General features: G+C 40.0%; 1 protein-coding gene across 1 annotated transcript in view; it reads right to left on the reverse strand.

Moving 5' to 3' along the window:
- The window catches only part of LOC147168587 (DNA dC->dU-editing enzyme APOBEC-3G-like), a 144,219-nt gene that overhangs the window by 120,570 nt on the left and 6,350 nt on the right, over window positions 1-17,299 (reverse strand). Inside the window, exons 6-8 of the mRNA XM_086084539.1 lie at window positions 15,294-15,537; window positions 15,081-15,199; window positions 14,168-15,005 (exon numbers count right to left, since the gene is read on the reverse strand). Of these exons, the coding sequence (XP_085940665.1) occupies window positions 14,484-15,005; window positions 15,081-15,199; window positions 15,294-15,537 (885 nt within the window). The 3' untranslated portion in view covers window positions 14,168-14,483. The remainder of the gene's footprint in view (window positions 1-14,167; window positions 15,006-15,080; window positions 15,200-15,293; window positions 15,538-17,299) is intronic.

Here is a 17,299-nt window from a genome sequence, read left to right on the forward strand (position 1 = left end):
GATGAAGTGCAATAAGAATATAGAGAAGTGCATAAGATGAATAAGATGAAGGTCGATGTGAGCCAAGAAGAGATTCCAGCCGCTCGTCTGGCCTCACATATTGAAGGGACCACTGCAATGTTTACTGAGGTCACCCGATCCATTCAAACACTTCACAAAACAACGAGTGCTGTCGACACACACAAGCGCACCAAGTTTCATTCCTGCCCTCGTTCCACGAGAGCTGAATGCAAATGAGCGACTCTCAGGGGATATTAAAGGTGACTTTAGGGATTAGGGGATGCTCTCTTCTAGCTGTGTAGCAGCAAAGGTGTCAACTTCAAGCTACACATGTGACCTACTACTGTGTATGCTGTTCAGTGGCAGGTTTTGCGTTTGGTTTCTCGGGCTTCAGTGCAGACTTAATCCACCTATATATACCACCGCTATCGCGTCACAATTGAACAAATTATCAATACTATGCACTTGACAGTTCGCATCGTACTATAGCAACCCATGCAATGGCGCTTAAGTGAAACATTGGTGAAACGTTAAGGAATTGGCCTTTATTTGTAAATCGGTGACAGCTAACTTTTTTATATCGCGCTTCACAGTCGAGCACGTGTCCCATTTTACATTGTAAAGTACCGTGGATCATCCCTGAACTACACCTCTGTCAACAACAGTGACAAACACACAAGCGTTAAAAATAACTGAAACCGAATAAGCTACTCATGAATAAATCATAAAATGAAAAACAGCTTCAACTATTTTTAACAGTTGGTTTTTTCTTGTCTCTCTAGGGCGTTTGTTTAACTTTTTCCACACTCAACCCCCCCACGACCCCCAACGAAAACCGCCCCCCCCCCCCCCCCCCCCCCGCCAACCCTCTCTCTCTTGTGCATCTCCACCGACCCTTGTCTGTAGCGTATGAGAAATGACCTGGAGGACTACAAGGACATGTTTCTGGGGTTGGTGACCCGGTGGGTCGTAGGTGATGTCTGGTCGGTGCTGGATTTCACTTTTCTTTGATCCTTCCTCGGGTCTCCTGACAACCTCACGACTCTAGCTGGATTTTGAAGTATTCGGTTTAGGTGAACGGTATGGGATTTTTAATAGGTTTTAGGTGAATTAATGAGTACACACTCACACGCACGCACACATGCACACACACACACGCGCACATACTCATGCATTTCCAAAAATAAAAATAAATAAATAAAAAGAGAGAGAGCAATGATGATGACATGTTGAATCGGTAAAATTACCGAATGAATACTGAGCTCTCGTGAAAAAAAAAGAAGAGAAACTTTTGTTAAATGTCAGCCTTTGCAGTTAATTAGGTGTATACATTTTTTTATAATGGAGATGAATTTTGGGCGTCTTGTACTATTAGATTTTGTCATGACCCGTGTTTGTTGATGTGGTTTGGACTGTTTTCCTTCTGCCACTTTTTATGTCGTTTGCCTCGTTCGGTTTTTGTGTTCAACTTTTCTCATCAGCCCGGTCCCTTGTGTCAACCAATCAGCTCCCTCAGATGCGGGTTTCTTGTCCAGATGTTCCTTATTGTCTTGTCAGTTTGTTTGTATTTAGTTCTGTGCTTTCATTCCGTCTGTCGGATTGTTGTGGCCGTTGTGGTGTCATGATACTTGTTGTGTAGTTTTATTCCTGGTGATTCTTTCTTACTTTGAGTTTTGATTTTTTAAGACTTTGTTGGTAGAGATTTTTCTCCAGTTGTTTTAGTAATAAATTGCCCTTTTCAGTACAACCTGCACTTCAAGACCCCAAGCCACATTTATCCGTAGAGTGATAGAACCAAGTTTATTTCCAGCAAAAACCTTGCTCTACCAGAGGCGCCAATAATTGTGGTTACGTCCGGTAACAAACACAGGTTTTGTCTAAATGTGTTTTATTTAAAGTAATAAAATATACAGTAACTCTGAAATTATCACTTGACAAATAGGCACCCTAAGCCAAAATAAGAACCCGCTGCCATCTAAAAAAATCCCGACTGAGACAAAAGCGAAATGAAAGCACAGCAAGGTTGACTAACATGGAGGCAGACGCTCGAAGATAATGTCATGAGGAGGGCAAACGTCGATTAAGATGGAGCAAGCTATCAGTGACACGTTGCTCGACTAAACGCCACAGGGATGCATATCTGCGATATCGCGCTGCTTCATCTGGATTCCGATGAAGACATTTGTTTCCAGCTCGGTTGACGGTGGGAAGCTGAGGCAGGTGATAATGACTTGTTCTGGGGAGGTGGACCGCAGGAAGATGGATGGCGTTGGGGAAGTGGAATAGGAGGTAGTACGCGACACAGTCATGGAAGAAGATCCTCGAGAAAATATTCCTGGCGAAACCCAATACGTTTTTTTTTGTCAGAATTAACTTAATTTAACCTCCATTGTACTAAATGATAATTAATTCCTAGCACCACATTGCGAGATTTTCTGCAACGTTTCTGTCCAGGTCTTATATGGAAATATTTTCTGACCAAAGAATGTGACATATCTGAAAACATCCATTGGTCTTTTTCAATGCTGCTCTCAAGTATTCGCCAACATTATAAGACACATTTAATTTACATTATTGTTATACGGTCTATTATTGTTTTTTTTAGGCCGCACTGCTTTAATTTCCAGATAGTGTTGAGGCTTGTGAATATTCTGTGAGCACTCCTGAGTCTTTTACAGAAGTACTTGCCGAGGAGACTTTCCAGATATGTAAACACAACATAATCAAGAGTTCCCATCCATAGTAATTGGTGCACTTGGTGTTGAATATATCCACGTCGTTTTTGGCTATGATGGATGTTAAGACTGCTCTTTCTGGCCAATCTGTCAGTCTGCTCCGTCTTCTCATGCAGGTTAGTATCAATTGTGGAAAGAAAGCCAAGGTCATCAGCATAGTCAAGATCTTTTGCTGGATGCCTCTGGGCTTACCTGAGGTGGTTTTACATGTGGCCCAATCACTGGTAATCAGGAAGAGTATATGATACATCTCTTCCGTACATCATATTGCACAGGGAAACATTCTGTGAGTAATACTGCACTCCAATTGATTGTAAAACTTTTATCTGTGAAGAAACTCCATTGGGTTGCATGATTTGACAGTTTGTCACAGGGTGTAAGATGTCAAAAACTCTCTCGATGTCCATGAAGTTGGTGTAGAATGGACTGTTTCATTCCAGGCTACGTAATAATGTTAGTGTGACGATTTTACTTTAGCTTTCCTTTCCTGTGAAATTTGGCAATCAGACCTTTGACCCACTCCTCAAGAAAGATGTGTTTGTTCTAGATGTTTCTGAACAGATTTGTAAGAATCCTTGACTGAGGTGTTGCGGTCAGCGCTCAGCACCTCAACATGAATGCAGGCAATTCCTTCAGTTTTCACATTCCGTGTTGACTTCTGTTTGAGTTCGGGGGCTGGTGTGGAAGTAGTTGCTAGAAGTGTGAAAATCAGGACGTCCTGTATGAAGCTTGATTTTCCCATCTTTTTAGTGAGCTACTTTGTGGTTGATATGATGGAGGGATGATGTAAACAGACAGGACTCTACCATTTATTATTCTGGGGAAAGTTGGGATGGTTTCATTGTGGTTACGTCGTACGCGACCTACGTCGTTTCGAATTTACGGCGCCCTTGCCTCGTCCGTAGCATCTTCTTTTTCAATGATTTCTTACAGTAATCACGCCATTTTTAAGTTATTTAAAGTTGTGTTGTTATCTCCGGCAACGGACATCCATCGAGCAGGTCGGCTCGCCATCAGGCCCGTCATATTTCCGTGTTTAAAGTTTGAATTAGCTCCACTCTGCCATCCATCAGTGATGAATGTCCGTATGGGAAACGAAAAATATTGGTTCCGGCTTTTCCGGTTCGCGCAATTTAAATTACTGTACAAAGTATTTTGATGTAAATATCGTCTTTAAGGGTGAAATCCAACTTAGGTAGGAACGTAACTCTGCCGTAACTCGAGGACTCAAAATAAAACCCAAGTGCCTGACAGTTGACGTCTTGCATCTTGATGGTTTAAACAGCTTTTTGAATGCTTTTGAGTCATGTTTTGGTTGAAGTCAGAATATGACCACTTTTGGCAACTTCCACATGACTTTGTTTTACAGTCACCACACACTGACCGTGATGGTATTTTCCTTCCCTACTTTCTATTTATTTTCCCATTCTGCTGACACCACCTCTGTGATAAAAAGGGGAAGTGTAAGGTGTGAGCATGTCAAGAGGTTTGTCTTCAGAATGAAGATCATTTGCTGTTGGCTGCAACACCAAGACAGCGAGAGGCTTTAAAGCTGCGCTTTTCAAACTAGCGTGGAGGTATTTTACTGCAGCAAGACGGAGAAAAATGCCATCAAAATAATTGCATTTCAGGGTTGGAATTTAGTGCAGCAATTCATTTGAACAGATGGAAAGGCTTTCTCACAGATTATCTTCTTGGCACACTTGTTGGTTTTCTAGTATAAGTGAAGCCTCTGGGCCTTATAATGGAGGCTGCAACTGCATAAAGCTCCGGCCCAGGTGACATCATGGGGGCAACATCGTGGTGGGGATTTTTCAAAGAATATCTTTAGATGCTTTTGCAATGAGCAAGCATAAAAGAAATGGCACACAAAGGCTTTGCTCACTTCTTATATTAAAGTGAACAGAGAGGTGCGGTCTGACGAGTACAGCATCCAATGAAGATACTTGATAAAAATGTTCCCATTGTTTGCTTAAGTAAAATCAAAGTAATGTTGACTGGCTTTCAGTCACTTTTGGTAACAAATGGAGATATTTGTCAAATATGGCATTGTTGATTACTCATTCACTGCTAGCCTAGTAAAAATGACTATTTGACGTTTATAGCCGTCAGTGGCAGTGAATGAGTTAAAAAGTAAAAATAATAATAATACACAATTTGACTTGCATGGCTTTCATATGATGTATATGTGGATATTTTTTCTGTCTCTTGTCCCTATATGCTGAGGACATAATCGTCTTGAGGCGGATTACCCTCAATGGGAGAAGCTTGCTTGTATCTCCAAATACCCTCAAGCATGCTCTTCAGAACACTCAACTCCCAGAATGCATTTTGTCACTGTCATTCGTCTCATTTCGAAAGCTAATTTGGTGGCAGTCTCGTCTTGAAAGAAGGATTTATTAAAGGTAGGCTTTGTCATGCAGTGACAATATTTGCCGTATTTTTAAAGATGATTTTAAAAAGTTATTTCAAAACATCACATAATCCCTATACTGTAATATACCGACGTGCAAAAGCAACATTTTTTTTCTCTCCACACATATACAGTAACAGCAACATTATTGAAATAATCTTTGAAAAATCAAGACTAGAATTTAAATCAGTGGCTAAATACCTCCCTGGCAGTTTCAAACAGAACCATTTAAAGTGCATCAAAGCTTAGTTGGACATCTAATTTAAAATCATGTCATAATTAAAGGCCTCCTCTGACATAAACACCTGCTACTCAGCATTTGAGCAAAAAAAAACAAAAAAAAACACCTCCAACCATAACACCGTACGATGTAATACAATATTCTCTTCTTTGCGTCTTAACAGTGAGCTGTCAATCCAGACAACTTAATTAAAGCAATTTTCTCCAGACAAAATTAATACAAGTGGGATTAATTTTAGATTTGTTTTTTGGAACACTCTGCTGTGATAATTAAGCATCCATCATTGTCTCACTTGCACCTACCTGCACATAAGATGTTGTGCTTTTCAACATAAATATTAACTTCTCTTATGAGTTAAGGGACTCAATTGTCGTGACCGCTGCAAGTCGTGTCAATCTGTGCGGAGACGTGTTGGTAATTACGCCCAATTCACACTGACTGCCGAGCGAATGCGGAGCCGTTTCCGTACGGCATCCGTATGGAATGCAATTCACAGCGCGTGCGTCACGTGAGCTGTCCGTGTCCGGAAATCTGGACCCGCCAGACCACAAGATCACGGGGGTTCACGCTGGAGAGTTGAATTCACGCGATAACAACCGTGTATATTGAGTCCTATTGGTAAACAATAGCCACTCTTGCCTGTTGTCAAAGCAATATGTTTATTATTATTATTTCTGGGACTTGTACCCTGGCTATTTTTTTAAATGGGTAAGTACGTCTCCCAAAAAAACGAGTTCGCAAACGGTTTTATTTTGAAATATACCGAATCTACCTTGATGCCGATGCCTGACTTCCTGTCCGGCTCGTGTAATTTCTTCAGCTTCATGAAAATCAGCATGCGGAATCCGGAAAAATAGGAAGCTTGCGGAAACCTTCCGCAGCGCCGCATCCTATCCGCACCGCACTGCAGCTGGTGTGAATTGACACGCAGACTCAAATGCTTTCTATTCCTCGCGGCGTCCGTACGGATGCCGCTCCGTGTCCGTTCCGCAATCAGTGTGAATTAACCGTTACGCAGAAAGGTGCTATCCGGTGTATTATTTATTTTTTTTTTAAAGGGAAGTTTGCGTAAACACAGCCGCCTCAATTCTAGCCAAAATCGCTTTAGACTAGCGGTTGACCATTAGCCAAAATAGACATGGTTTTAGGCGGTGTCAGTTTAGATAGCATCAAAGAAGCTTGCGTCACACCCTTGCTACATCAGAACGCTTGGCATAACATAATAAAAATATCATACACATTCTCAAACAGGCAACCTACACGAAAATCAGGATACACCTACATTTCTGCAATAAGCCGTCTACAAAAATAGAGCCCACAAATGTTCAAATTTGACTTAAAACACTGGCCGTGTGTTCTTGAAGGTTTTATGATGGTGGCGGTTTGAACTTGGAATACATTAATTCATTTAACATTATTTATTTTACTTAAATGATGTGTAGCTTTTACATTATTCCACTGGCACATTACAAACGCTGTTGCGTTGTAAATTATTTGGTGCGCTGATGATGAATTAATACACAGCAGGGCTAGTTTGATTTCCCTTTTGTTCACCCTTGTATACATTTTTAATAACTTGAGCTGTTTTTGTTGTTGTTTTTTTGCTTTGCACTAGGTTTATAAATGTAATAATGCAGTGTGCATATTTTTCTTGTGTGTGTAAAGAATCACATGACAAAAGAGATTAATAGAGACGCATAGACACAAGAATCCCATATGAGGTTGGCCGAGGGAGAGGAGTGGACCCAGAAATTTACACTTACACATCCAGGTTTGTTTAGCTTAAATCATTTCGAGTTCACAAGTACCACCCAGGGTCATTCATCATGATGACCTTAGTGGGTAAAACTGAAGCACTGGATAAGTACTATATATGCCGCCTCAATGACTCTCCTGCTGTTGATTTAACCTATATGCAGCGCAAATAACATTTCCACAGATGATAATGCTCAATTTTGATTGACACTAACAGAGGGGTATTGGTTTAATATTGCAGTGGAAACGCTGTGGTCAAAAAGAAAACCACAGAAGCACTTACATTCAGAGGTGGCAAATCCAGGTCTGGAAAGTAAAAACCCTGCCACCGTTTGGCTTTAGCACCACATGCTAGCTCGCTACCTCCCATGGTGCTCGTTTACCTGCTAGGGAGCTCGCTAGCTAGCATCAGGGGCTAAAACCAAACTGTGGCAGGGTTTTTACTTTCTGGACCTGGATTTGCCACCTCTGCTTACATTCAAAAATAGACACAAACAACACCTAGCTGAATGTCATAGTCAGCAGGAGACTGGGGGAAAACAAACAAAATGAAAGAACACACAGATAAGAAACAAGACATGCGAACCACTGCTGTATGTTTATTCTTGCGGCTGTGTCATACCGAGAGGAATAAATAAAGGAATCACCTCTCTGACAGTCTCAATAAAAACTGAGCATGATTACAACCCTCCTGGTCACTGTGAATCTCACCCGCCCGTGCGGTTCACGCAACACGTGACGGTGTGTCAAGACGTCTTAAAATAAAATCTTTTATCTCCATCCGGCAGATTCGCTCTGCAGATACCTTAAATCTCTTGGAGAGAACCGCCGCCGTATGTTCACACTTCACAAAGCTCATTTAAAACAGCAGGCATGGCAATAAAACCCCTTTGCATTATTTAGTGTGAGAGAGAGAGAGAGAGAGAGAGAGAGAGAGAGAGAGAGAGAGAGAGAGAGAGAGAGAGAGAGAGAGAGAGAGAGAGAGAGAGAGAGAGAGAGAGAGAGAGAGAGAGAGAGAGAGAGAGAGAGAGAGAGAGAGAGAGAGAATGTATGGAGATCTATTAAATTTGGGCTTTTCCTATTCACACATTCACACCGTATAGATAGACAGAGTGTAAGCACAATACAAAAGTTAGAGAGTTAGCTTTATGTCATTTTGCTTTATGTCATGGGTAAAGTCGTGCATATGGGGTTTTCTTACAAGTGACTCCCCCCTTCACTTAGCGGGGGGGGGGGGGGGGGGGGCATGTTAATGGCACAATGAGAGCTCGATAGAATAGTCAAAAATTTTACTCAAATATGAGCATTGTTACTTAGCTTAAAGTAAAAAAAGTAGTTATCCAAATAATTGATTAAGTGCCTGCTGATCAAAAAAAAAATAGAAAGGAATTAATAAGATACGACAGCGCATTAAGGTGACATAGCGGAAAACAAAATATAATGTGAATTAAAGTTGTCATTTAAAGTCACCGTGAAAAGATTCAAAGTCAAAATAATTCAAATTCAAGGCAGAGGAAATTGTAAAACCAGAAGTGTGAAATTTAATAATAAAATAACTCTTCACACAATGAAATCAATGAAGGCAAATTCAGCCAAAATAAATGATTTTACATTAACTTTCTTTATTTACGCCCATAAAACCTCCCGTTGTTTTTGCCATTCGTCACTTTGAAAACGTTGCTTCCGTGTGGGGCCGCATGCAGAGACTTTGTGTGACGTCACGTGACTGCCTGGCTCTGTTTGATTGGTGAAATGGAGTCAAAGGTCGCGAGTGGTTATGTGAAGTTGATCGCTACAAATAAATGCAGAAAGCGGAATGTAGTAAATTTATTCATACAGGTAATGTAATGAACCCAAAAGCAATGCGCTTCTAACCACCTCTGTTCAAAACGGTTTGACTTTTGTTTCTCTGCCTCCCTTCTGGGATTTGATTTATTTATCCTGATACAAAACAAGCTACGGAACTTTCCCCCGCAGTGTAATTCCCCAGCATTAACTTAAATAAACTTTTACAGATTATAGGCCTACTAGAAAGAGGGGGGGGGGGGACTCCAACGAAATCAAGTAGTAAAAAGTATCCTTCTTCATAACCCAGTGACTGAAACAAGATTGTCAAATAATGAGAATGAATTGCCGAGCTGGAGGAAGACGAGACGTAAATCGATGAGCTAAGTTTCTCGTCTTTCACCTGTCCAAGCACTTACATGTATAATTGCTATGGCGAAAGGATGCACTGGGAGAATACAAAGGATGTGATCAGCATGTCATGTGATCTGAGGGATGAGGGTGAGCTGATCTCTTTAACCTTGACTGATGTAAGAAAGTGTGTATGTATACACTTCTTCAATCAATATCCAGGTTGGTCTAGAGCTTTAAATCTTGTATAAATATTCATTCAACTATCTCGGAACAGTTTTTTGGGGAAATTCCCTTTTTCGGTTTCATTTCGGGATCATCTACTGTGTAGATGACCAAATACAGTTTTCAGAGGATATTTTTAACCCTATAAAGCAAAATATATCATATTACTTACAATACATTTTGAGCCCTCTATCTCATGAGTATAATATTTTCTCCCCCATTAAAACCCTGATGTATATGATCTGACACATGCATTGCACGGATGATCCATTAGAGGGCAGTATCACCCATCTGATGGCTTTTCCAGCGACCTTGCAAGACAATTTAGAAAGGAGAGACACCTGTACTTATTAACTCATTCACTGCCATTGACGGCTATAAACGTCAAAAATTCATTTGAACTATTTCTATTTGTTTAACATTTTTTTTCCACTTTTGTTAACAAGAGTATGAAAACCTAGATTTATTTTAATTGTAAATTTAGAACAGATATGAAATTTGTGATTAATCGCGAGTTAACTAGTGAAGTCATGTGATTAAATACACTTGACCCAAATTTTTAATAATCATAAAAAAAGAAGAAGAATGTATGGCATTAAATGAGTTAATAGTGATTTTTGGAAATACTAATGTGTTTGATATGTCTGTTTCTTATTATATTTTTGAGTTATAAATGTACAAATTTAAAGCATTGTGGCCAGATGTATCAAATATGACACAAATCAAAAGTCATATGTGGAAGTTGATTATCAAAATTATTTTTATTAAGACCCAAAAAAAAACCTCAATACAAAAAAATTAATTGTTTTTGTTTAGGTAAACCACAGACATGAATCAGAATTAGAATCACATTATATGACTTCCACCGTTCTTGCCCATGTTGAGAGTAGGACGGAAGGGTAGTCGAGATTACGCAGAGGGCAGCGTGATAGAAAATGTATTTCGCCCTCTTTCCTCTCTCGGGGAGTCAATTTAAAGTCTTTGTGGCATCCGGAGTTTCCTTTCACTTCCTCGCCTTTGGCTCATCTTTCCTTAAAAGCACTAATGGCTGTCCCCAGGTATTTGTTTGGCCTCAGGCACACAAAGAAAAGGAACAAAAAACAGAAAGGGGGCCACCTATCCAGCCTGGAGACAACCTCTGATGACCTCAATGAATGCTGATGCAAGAGTACCACCAGACGCCCCCCCCCTCCCCCCCTCTCCTCCGCCTGTTAAGTTTGGCGAGCAGGCAGGCGAGATCAAACGCTGGTTGGCATTAAACATGCATTGGTGTCAAGTGTGCCACACGCAATGCGGCATTGGTGGCTCTGCACATGGCCGGTAATCGCGGCTGTGTGAGGAAGTCTGTCTAATTTTAGAAATGGGACACCGTGAAATGACGATGACGCAACTTTTTTCAAGTATTGACTCAAATGCGGAGCACTCGTGGTGAGTCGTCTTCTGGTTCTGAGGTTAGTTTTCGAATCTCGGGTCATACCTTTCTATGTTCAACACATACAACTTTTATACTTTACATTATTATTATCTGCGCTGATATTTTTGCCATTTTGAAAAATCGTACGGCCGATAATCGATCCAGAAAAAAAAAAAATTACTCAAGGGAACTCTTTGCACCTTCTGTTATTGTTTGAAATTAAAAATAAGTGACATTTTAACACTTCGGATATTTTCAAATTTTGGATAACTTTATTTAAAGGTGCATTGTGCCATTTAAAAAGGTAATATTAAAGCTTTTTCTACATCATGCATGCTCCACCAATGCCTTTTATAGCAGAGTGCGGAACCCGCACACTCCAGTTTCTTTGGGGAGGGGCAACGTTTTTTTCCTTACCTCATTTGAAGTCATGTCTTTGTTTGTCAACTGTGGCTGTCACTTTAAGATCGTAGTCGCACGCGCACCATGAACGAGCCTGACACAGATGCTGCAGTTACGCTTTGGGCCAGAGGTGGCAGTCGCGAGTAAAAAAGTGACAAACTGCACAAAGATCCTCTTATGTAGAAAACAATAGGGAGCCATTTAAGTTTTTATTTAACTTTGGAAGACATGCTACTGCCCCGGGGAGACCTCTGAACTTTTTGTTAGATTTTTAAAACAAATATGACCATTGATTACGTTTTTTTTTTTTTTACAATATTTTACTCGCCCTGAAGTTGTTCAACATGTGCTTGAAAACTAAACAAAATAATAAAATAAATAAGAGCTGGAGTTTGTATTTTTTTTCCCACATTTTGATGCCAATATTTTCTCTTTTAACGGAAATGAATGTCGGCTCCAATATCGGTGTGAAGAAAAAAAAAATCGGATTATCTCTACTTTACATGCTTTTCATTGGACAGCAACACTTTGTGCATTCCGGTAATGGCTCTGTAATTAAATTGGAATACGAATGTACTCAGACTTCTGACAAGTGATTGAAGACGACTCGCATGCTTATTAAAATGCCACTGCAAGGGGGTTATGGGATGCGTAGGTGAGTTTGACATAAACAAACAACACCTCAGGGGGGCCACACACAAAAACACCTTGATTCAATATATGTTGCCATGATAGATGATCACTCATGCACATAGCATCGAATGGATTCCGGAATCTTAATGCAAGGGGTCGGTGTGTGTGTGTCTATGTGGAATTTAAGTCATTATTTTCATTGGCGGCATACCTCCTTCAAGCTCCGCAATTTCCAGAATTCTGCAACCGTAACGATTAACGCAAGTCGAGCAAAAAGGTGATTTATTCCAAATGCATTCAAAACAACATATTCCAAATCCATATATGAATTAAAAATCCATCAAATGTGTCACTCCGTTAGTGTCAAATTTGGGCCTGTCAAGTTGAACCAAAAGCGAATATTAGGTTGCGTGAATAGCAGCATGTGGACTGGATACACAAGTTAATTGTATATTGTAATTGTATGTATATAGATTGACAAGCAGGAGCATTTTATTTTTCTGCTTGTCAAGGCAAGGATAGATGACCAAAGATGTATTATTATGCTCTCAAAGCACTCTTAATGTGCACAGCGAGGGAATCACTGCTTTACAAAAAAAGTGAGGATAGATGTTAGGCTGTAAAAGAAATAAATGCATGAACAAAATAAATAAAAGGTAAACAGAATTGTTGGTACCACCCATGCATTAATATTTGATCTGATAATATCATTTTGAAGGCCACATATATCAACTAACATTTAGATTAGGACTCTTCAGAGTAGTCACAGTTTTTTTCTTAGCAATTCTTGAATGCAGCATTTCTTTCTAGTTCTTGGAATAATTACAAGGCTGATATAATAAAAGCATATCAGAATCAAATTGTACTTTGCTTGTATTTTCTTAATAGTATCAAACAGTAAATTACATCCTGTAATGGCTCGATACATTATTGAAGATTTGAGAAGATTTTTTCTAGGTTTTGGAATCGCTAAAAAGGTTCAATTAGATTGTCTTGTAGTATGATTATTTTTAGTACTTCAGTACACTACTTGGTCTAAGATGTACTTTGGACTTTTCTCCTTTAACACAATCCTGAAAAAACTTCAGCAATCTTTTTTCAACAGAAAGCCATGACATGATTCTCGTGCTTGACTACAACATTTGTGTGCATTGAGCCACGTCACGTGTCCCAAAATGCCGGTTAGCGTAACCATTTTGGCAGCATAGAAAACGCGTCTGCCACTTTGAGTAAACGGCAAACGCCACTCTTGAACAATGATTGACAGCTGTTGTGGACCAGCTGCCACAAGAAGATACAAAAAAAATAAAAAATAAAAATAAAAATAAAAAATAAAAAAAAGAATAGAGCATGTTCCAGGCTACCAAAAGAGGAACCGATGCGTAGCCAATGTTGCACTTTGTACATGGTGGCTAAATCAGCAGATGCTAACTCTTACCACACGCAAAATGTGGGGGAAATAATCTGTTTCGTTAATTTTTGCTGCTACTGACCAACAACATAAAGACGACATTTTAAGGTATAAATGACGGCGGCCGATTTAGCAGCTACTAAAATGCTAACGTACATAAATAACACTGCCAAATGCGTGAAACTGCCAACTTTGATGGCATTTTGAGCACACAATGGGGAAATAAATCTGGATTGTAAAAACTTGTAAAGCCTTTGTGTTGGGAAAATTATATATATATATATATATATATATATATATATATATATATATATATATATATATATATATATATATATACATTATACATTTGCTCAAACGTATTTTGTGCATTATGCCTTTTGTCAAACATATTCCAAAATGTTTGCAGTGAAGACGTGTTGGATGAAGATCGCTTTGGACAGACGCATTGAGGCCCGGGAGACGCTTATCAGATCCACGACTGACACAGGGTTGATAGTTGGGCAAAACGAATGACTAAGCAAAAATGCCTTGCCTTAGAATAACAAATGACTGGTGTAAACACCTCTGATAATGATTAGCCACGCCCTGTATGGGCTGGGATGGGCTTTTGCTGTGTTCAATAAAGACCCAGCTGAACGGGAAGAAGCGGAGAGCATGCCCCCCCCCCCCCCCCGGTACCTTGTTCTCTTGCTGGCAACACAACTTTCGGTGTCTTTGCCTCCTTTTGTTGAGTGATGATTTCTACAAATGTCTGCAGGTAAACCTGACACTTTGTACGATCATATTTTAAAGCACTCACCAGCAACAGAGGAGGCAATTCCAACATGAGCAGCGTTTCCAAGTTGGAAAAAACAACAACTTCCGGACACTTCACTTGCAATCCAACATGTCCACCTCGTTGCATGTATTTCATATCCTTTTCTTGGGCGGAAAGTTGACGGATAAACGCCAGTTCTCGCCCTCCCACGACATCATAGCCGATTAACTCTGCGCCAATAATTTCCTGCCGCATGGGGGCGTGTCCAGAGAAAGTCACGTGACGCCAGCATCTCTATAGGGGGTTATGACGGATTGAAGTTGGACAGTTGGGGGACGAGTGATCGATGAATGTAGATTCACTTTAACGCATTGCAGGAGAATAGAGTAAGTCTAATATTCATGGCTAAAAGGTCAGATCCTTTGAGATTTAGGTGGAGACCGTCTGGTTTGAAAAGGTCCAGTCTTCGGAAAAAAGTGGTGAAGTTGTCCACATAGGGGATGTCTCTTGTGCAACAGAATCCTTTAAGCCAGATGTGGAGATCTCTGACGCGGCTAAACGGTTCGTCACGAAAGCCCGGGGGAACAAAGGGACCCGAGACTACGGCCTGCTTCTTTGAATCCTGAATGGTGCTTATGAGGGCGATGTAGTCACTTTTCAGTTTCTCTGACCTCTCCAATTTATGGTCCCACGTTCCAACGTGAGCAACCACGGCAGAGACGGACGGGTGTCGGGCCAGCAGATGGGGGATGACTTCATCGACATCCTCAACGAGTGCGCATGGATGGCAGGAAACGCAGCATCTGTCAATCTTAACATGCCGGACCATGGACGTCCCGACGATCAGCACGCATCCTCCATCCCATGTGCAGAAGGAGTTCTGAGGTAAAAAGATGAAATTACATGACACGGCTTGCACTTTCAATTCCACTGAAATGGCTTGAAAGTCAGTTACCTGCTGGAGAACGTCCGCGAGTTCCGCTTGATAATGTTGATGGTTTTCAACAATGTCGTCCCAAGCCGGGAAGGGGATTTGTTGATGATCAACAAAGATTCCCCAGCAGTATTCAAAGTCTATGGGAGAATAGAGATGAAAGGGATTGGTATTCTCACAAGAATCCTCAGTAGTCCGTTCAGTTGTAGAAAAAGTATCATATTTTTCAATTACGTTCGATATTCATGACTTCGAGATGCGCTCCGACGTCATTCAGCAGTCGCAGGCCCTTGCGATTTATCTTCATTTCCATAAAGTAGAGGCGGGACACAAAGATGCGAAGCTTTACGTTTGCATTGTTGCGGAGGAACTCAACTAACGCCTCGGAGCAGTCAGCGCAGGGAGACCAGGACAAGTAACAAGTGACCGTGCAGTTGAGTCCTCGATGAAAGGTTTTCAGGTAATCCAGAAAACGGATCTACAGTACATAAGAAAAAGAATATACACATTTAAAATGTATTCAATATTTGAACAGGGGTTCTCTGAGAAGGCCCTTCAGTATGTTTCACCTCTGCGTGCACTTTATGAGGGATGCTGTCAAAATATCCCCATTCGGGAAAACAGCCAGTTGGCTCCCACGCATAATAGCACAGGTAGGCTCCCCGGCTCGGTCCAAAGATATCATTTATGTATTGCTTGATAAAGACATCCCTGCTCAAAATCCTACTGAGGCAAAGGGAAAAGGAGATGTCATTAATTGACTGGGCACAATATTGGGTAAAATTGTCAGATTTAATGCAGTCTTTCCCATACTTTGCATGCAACACATGCACATCTGGTACCATTCTGAAGAACCATTCCAGTTCATTTCCATTTTCGACACAACGTTGCTTTGGGGGCAATGGCACCTCACGTGTGCTACTTGTCGACTGTCACAGTAGGGCTGTGCGATATATCTTTTTTTTTTTTTATTAATTCGAGTGTTTTGTTGCGGACGATTAAAAAAACAAACATAACATTGTTGTTGTCTTTCTCCCTTTTGTTGCGCCGATGCTAGTTTCGCCCCCATGGGCTTCCGTAGCTTTCCTCCGGCAGTCGAGTCACACACTCCATACGTGAGGAACTCAACAACAACTAACAAACTCCCGCTAAAAAAAACCTGTTTAATAAAAATCATTACGAAATGTAGTATAGTGGGCTGGTAATGCTGATAACAGCCTATTTTCAGTGACTAAACAAATTGAAAATTGAAAGGAGATTTATACTGTAGAAGGGGGTGAAGCGGTCTAATCACGGCAAAATAGCAGATTTACGGCAGGCCAAAACTTTCTTACTTTGGGGACTGGCTAATCAAATAACGCTAACAGATGACAAACTCAGACCTCAGTTCCTACATTAAAGCCAAAATGTGATGTTTATTTGCGTCATATTGAGGGACACAAGTAGCACTGTTTATCTTTTAAAACAAAGATGGCAAAAAATAATTTTTTTTCCCACTTTATCAACACATAGATTTACATTTCCAGAAATATTTGATTCGAGGTAGAAGTTTTGCACATTGATTCCAAGAGGAGAAATATGGTTACTTTTGTCAACTGATAAAATTAAATAATCACTTTTTTAACTTTAATTTATATAAAATAAATAAATAAATATAAAATCGGGGGGGATTTGTAAATCAAAATTTTTTTGTTAAAAAATCGGAGATTTTATTTTTAGGCAAAATCGCCCAGCCCTATGTCACAGCAAAAAAAAATTGCACTGAACACATTCACTAGTTGCTTGTCAGAGTTTGTAGCATCGTATCTATTGACCAAATAAAAATGTATCACTCTGGGTACTAGAAACACTTTCATACTGATATATAATATTCCTTATATTCCAAAATTGTTGATGTTGACTATCAACCTAACGATAACATAACAATATATAATTAAACGTAATGTGAGAATATTTGATATTTCAGATGTGTGTTACTCTTCGTAGCAACCAGTACTCATTCACTCAAAAAAGTAGCTCTCAGTTAAAAAAAAAAAAGTTGGTGAGTGACCCCTGTTCAAAACCGCATCTTACAGAAAAGTTTCTTGTTCTTATACAGCTTCTGTTACACTTTTATTTACCATAAAGCATTTATGGCAATCTATGACTTTTTAGTACCTGTATAAGGTTTTTCTTGTACTAATACTAAGTTAACATTTTTAAATTCCCTACTTAATCATTTAAACTTATTTCTGAAATCA

The sequence above is a fragment of the Leptonotus elevatus genome, chromosome 9 (genome assembly GCF_054856555.1).
Source record: "Leptonotus elevatus isolate MCC_2025b chromosome 9, RoL_Lele_1.0, whole genome shotgun sequence".
Lineage (NCBI taxonomy): Eukaryota > Metazoa > Chordata > Actinopteri > Syngnathiformes > Syngnathidae > Leptonotus > Leptonotus elevatus.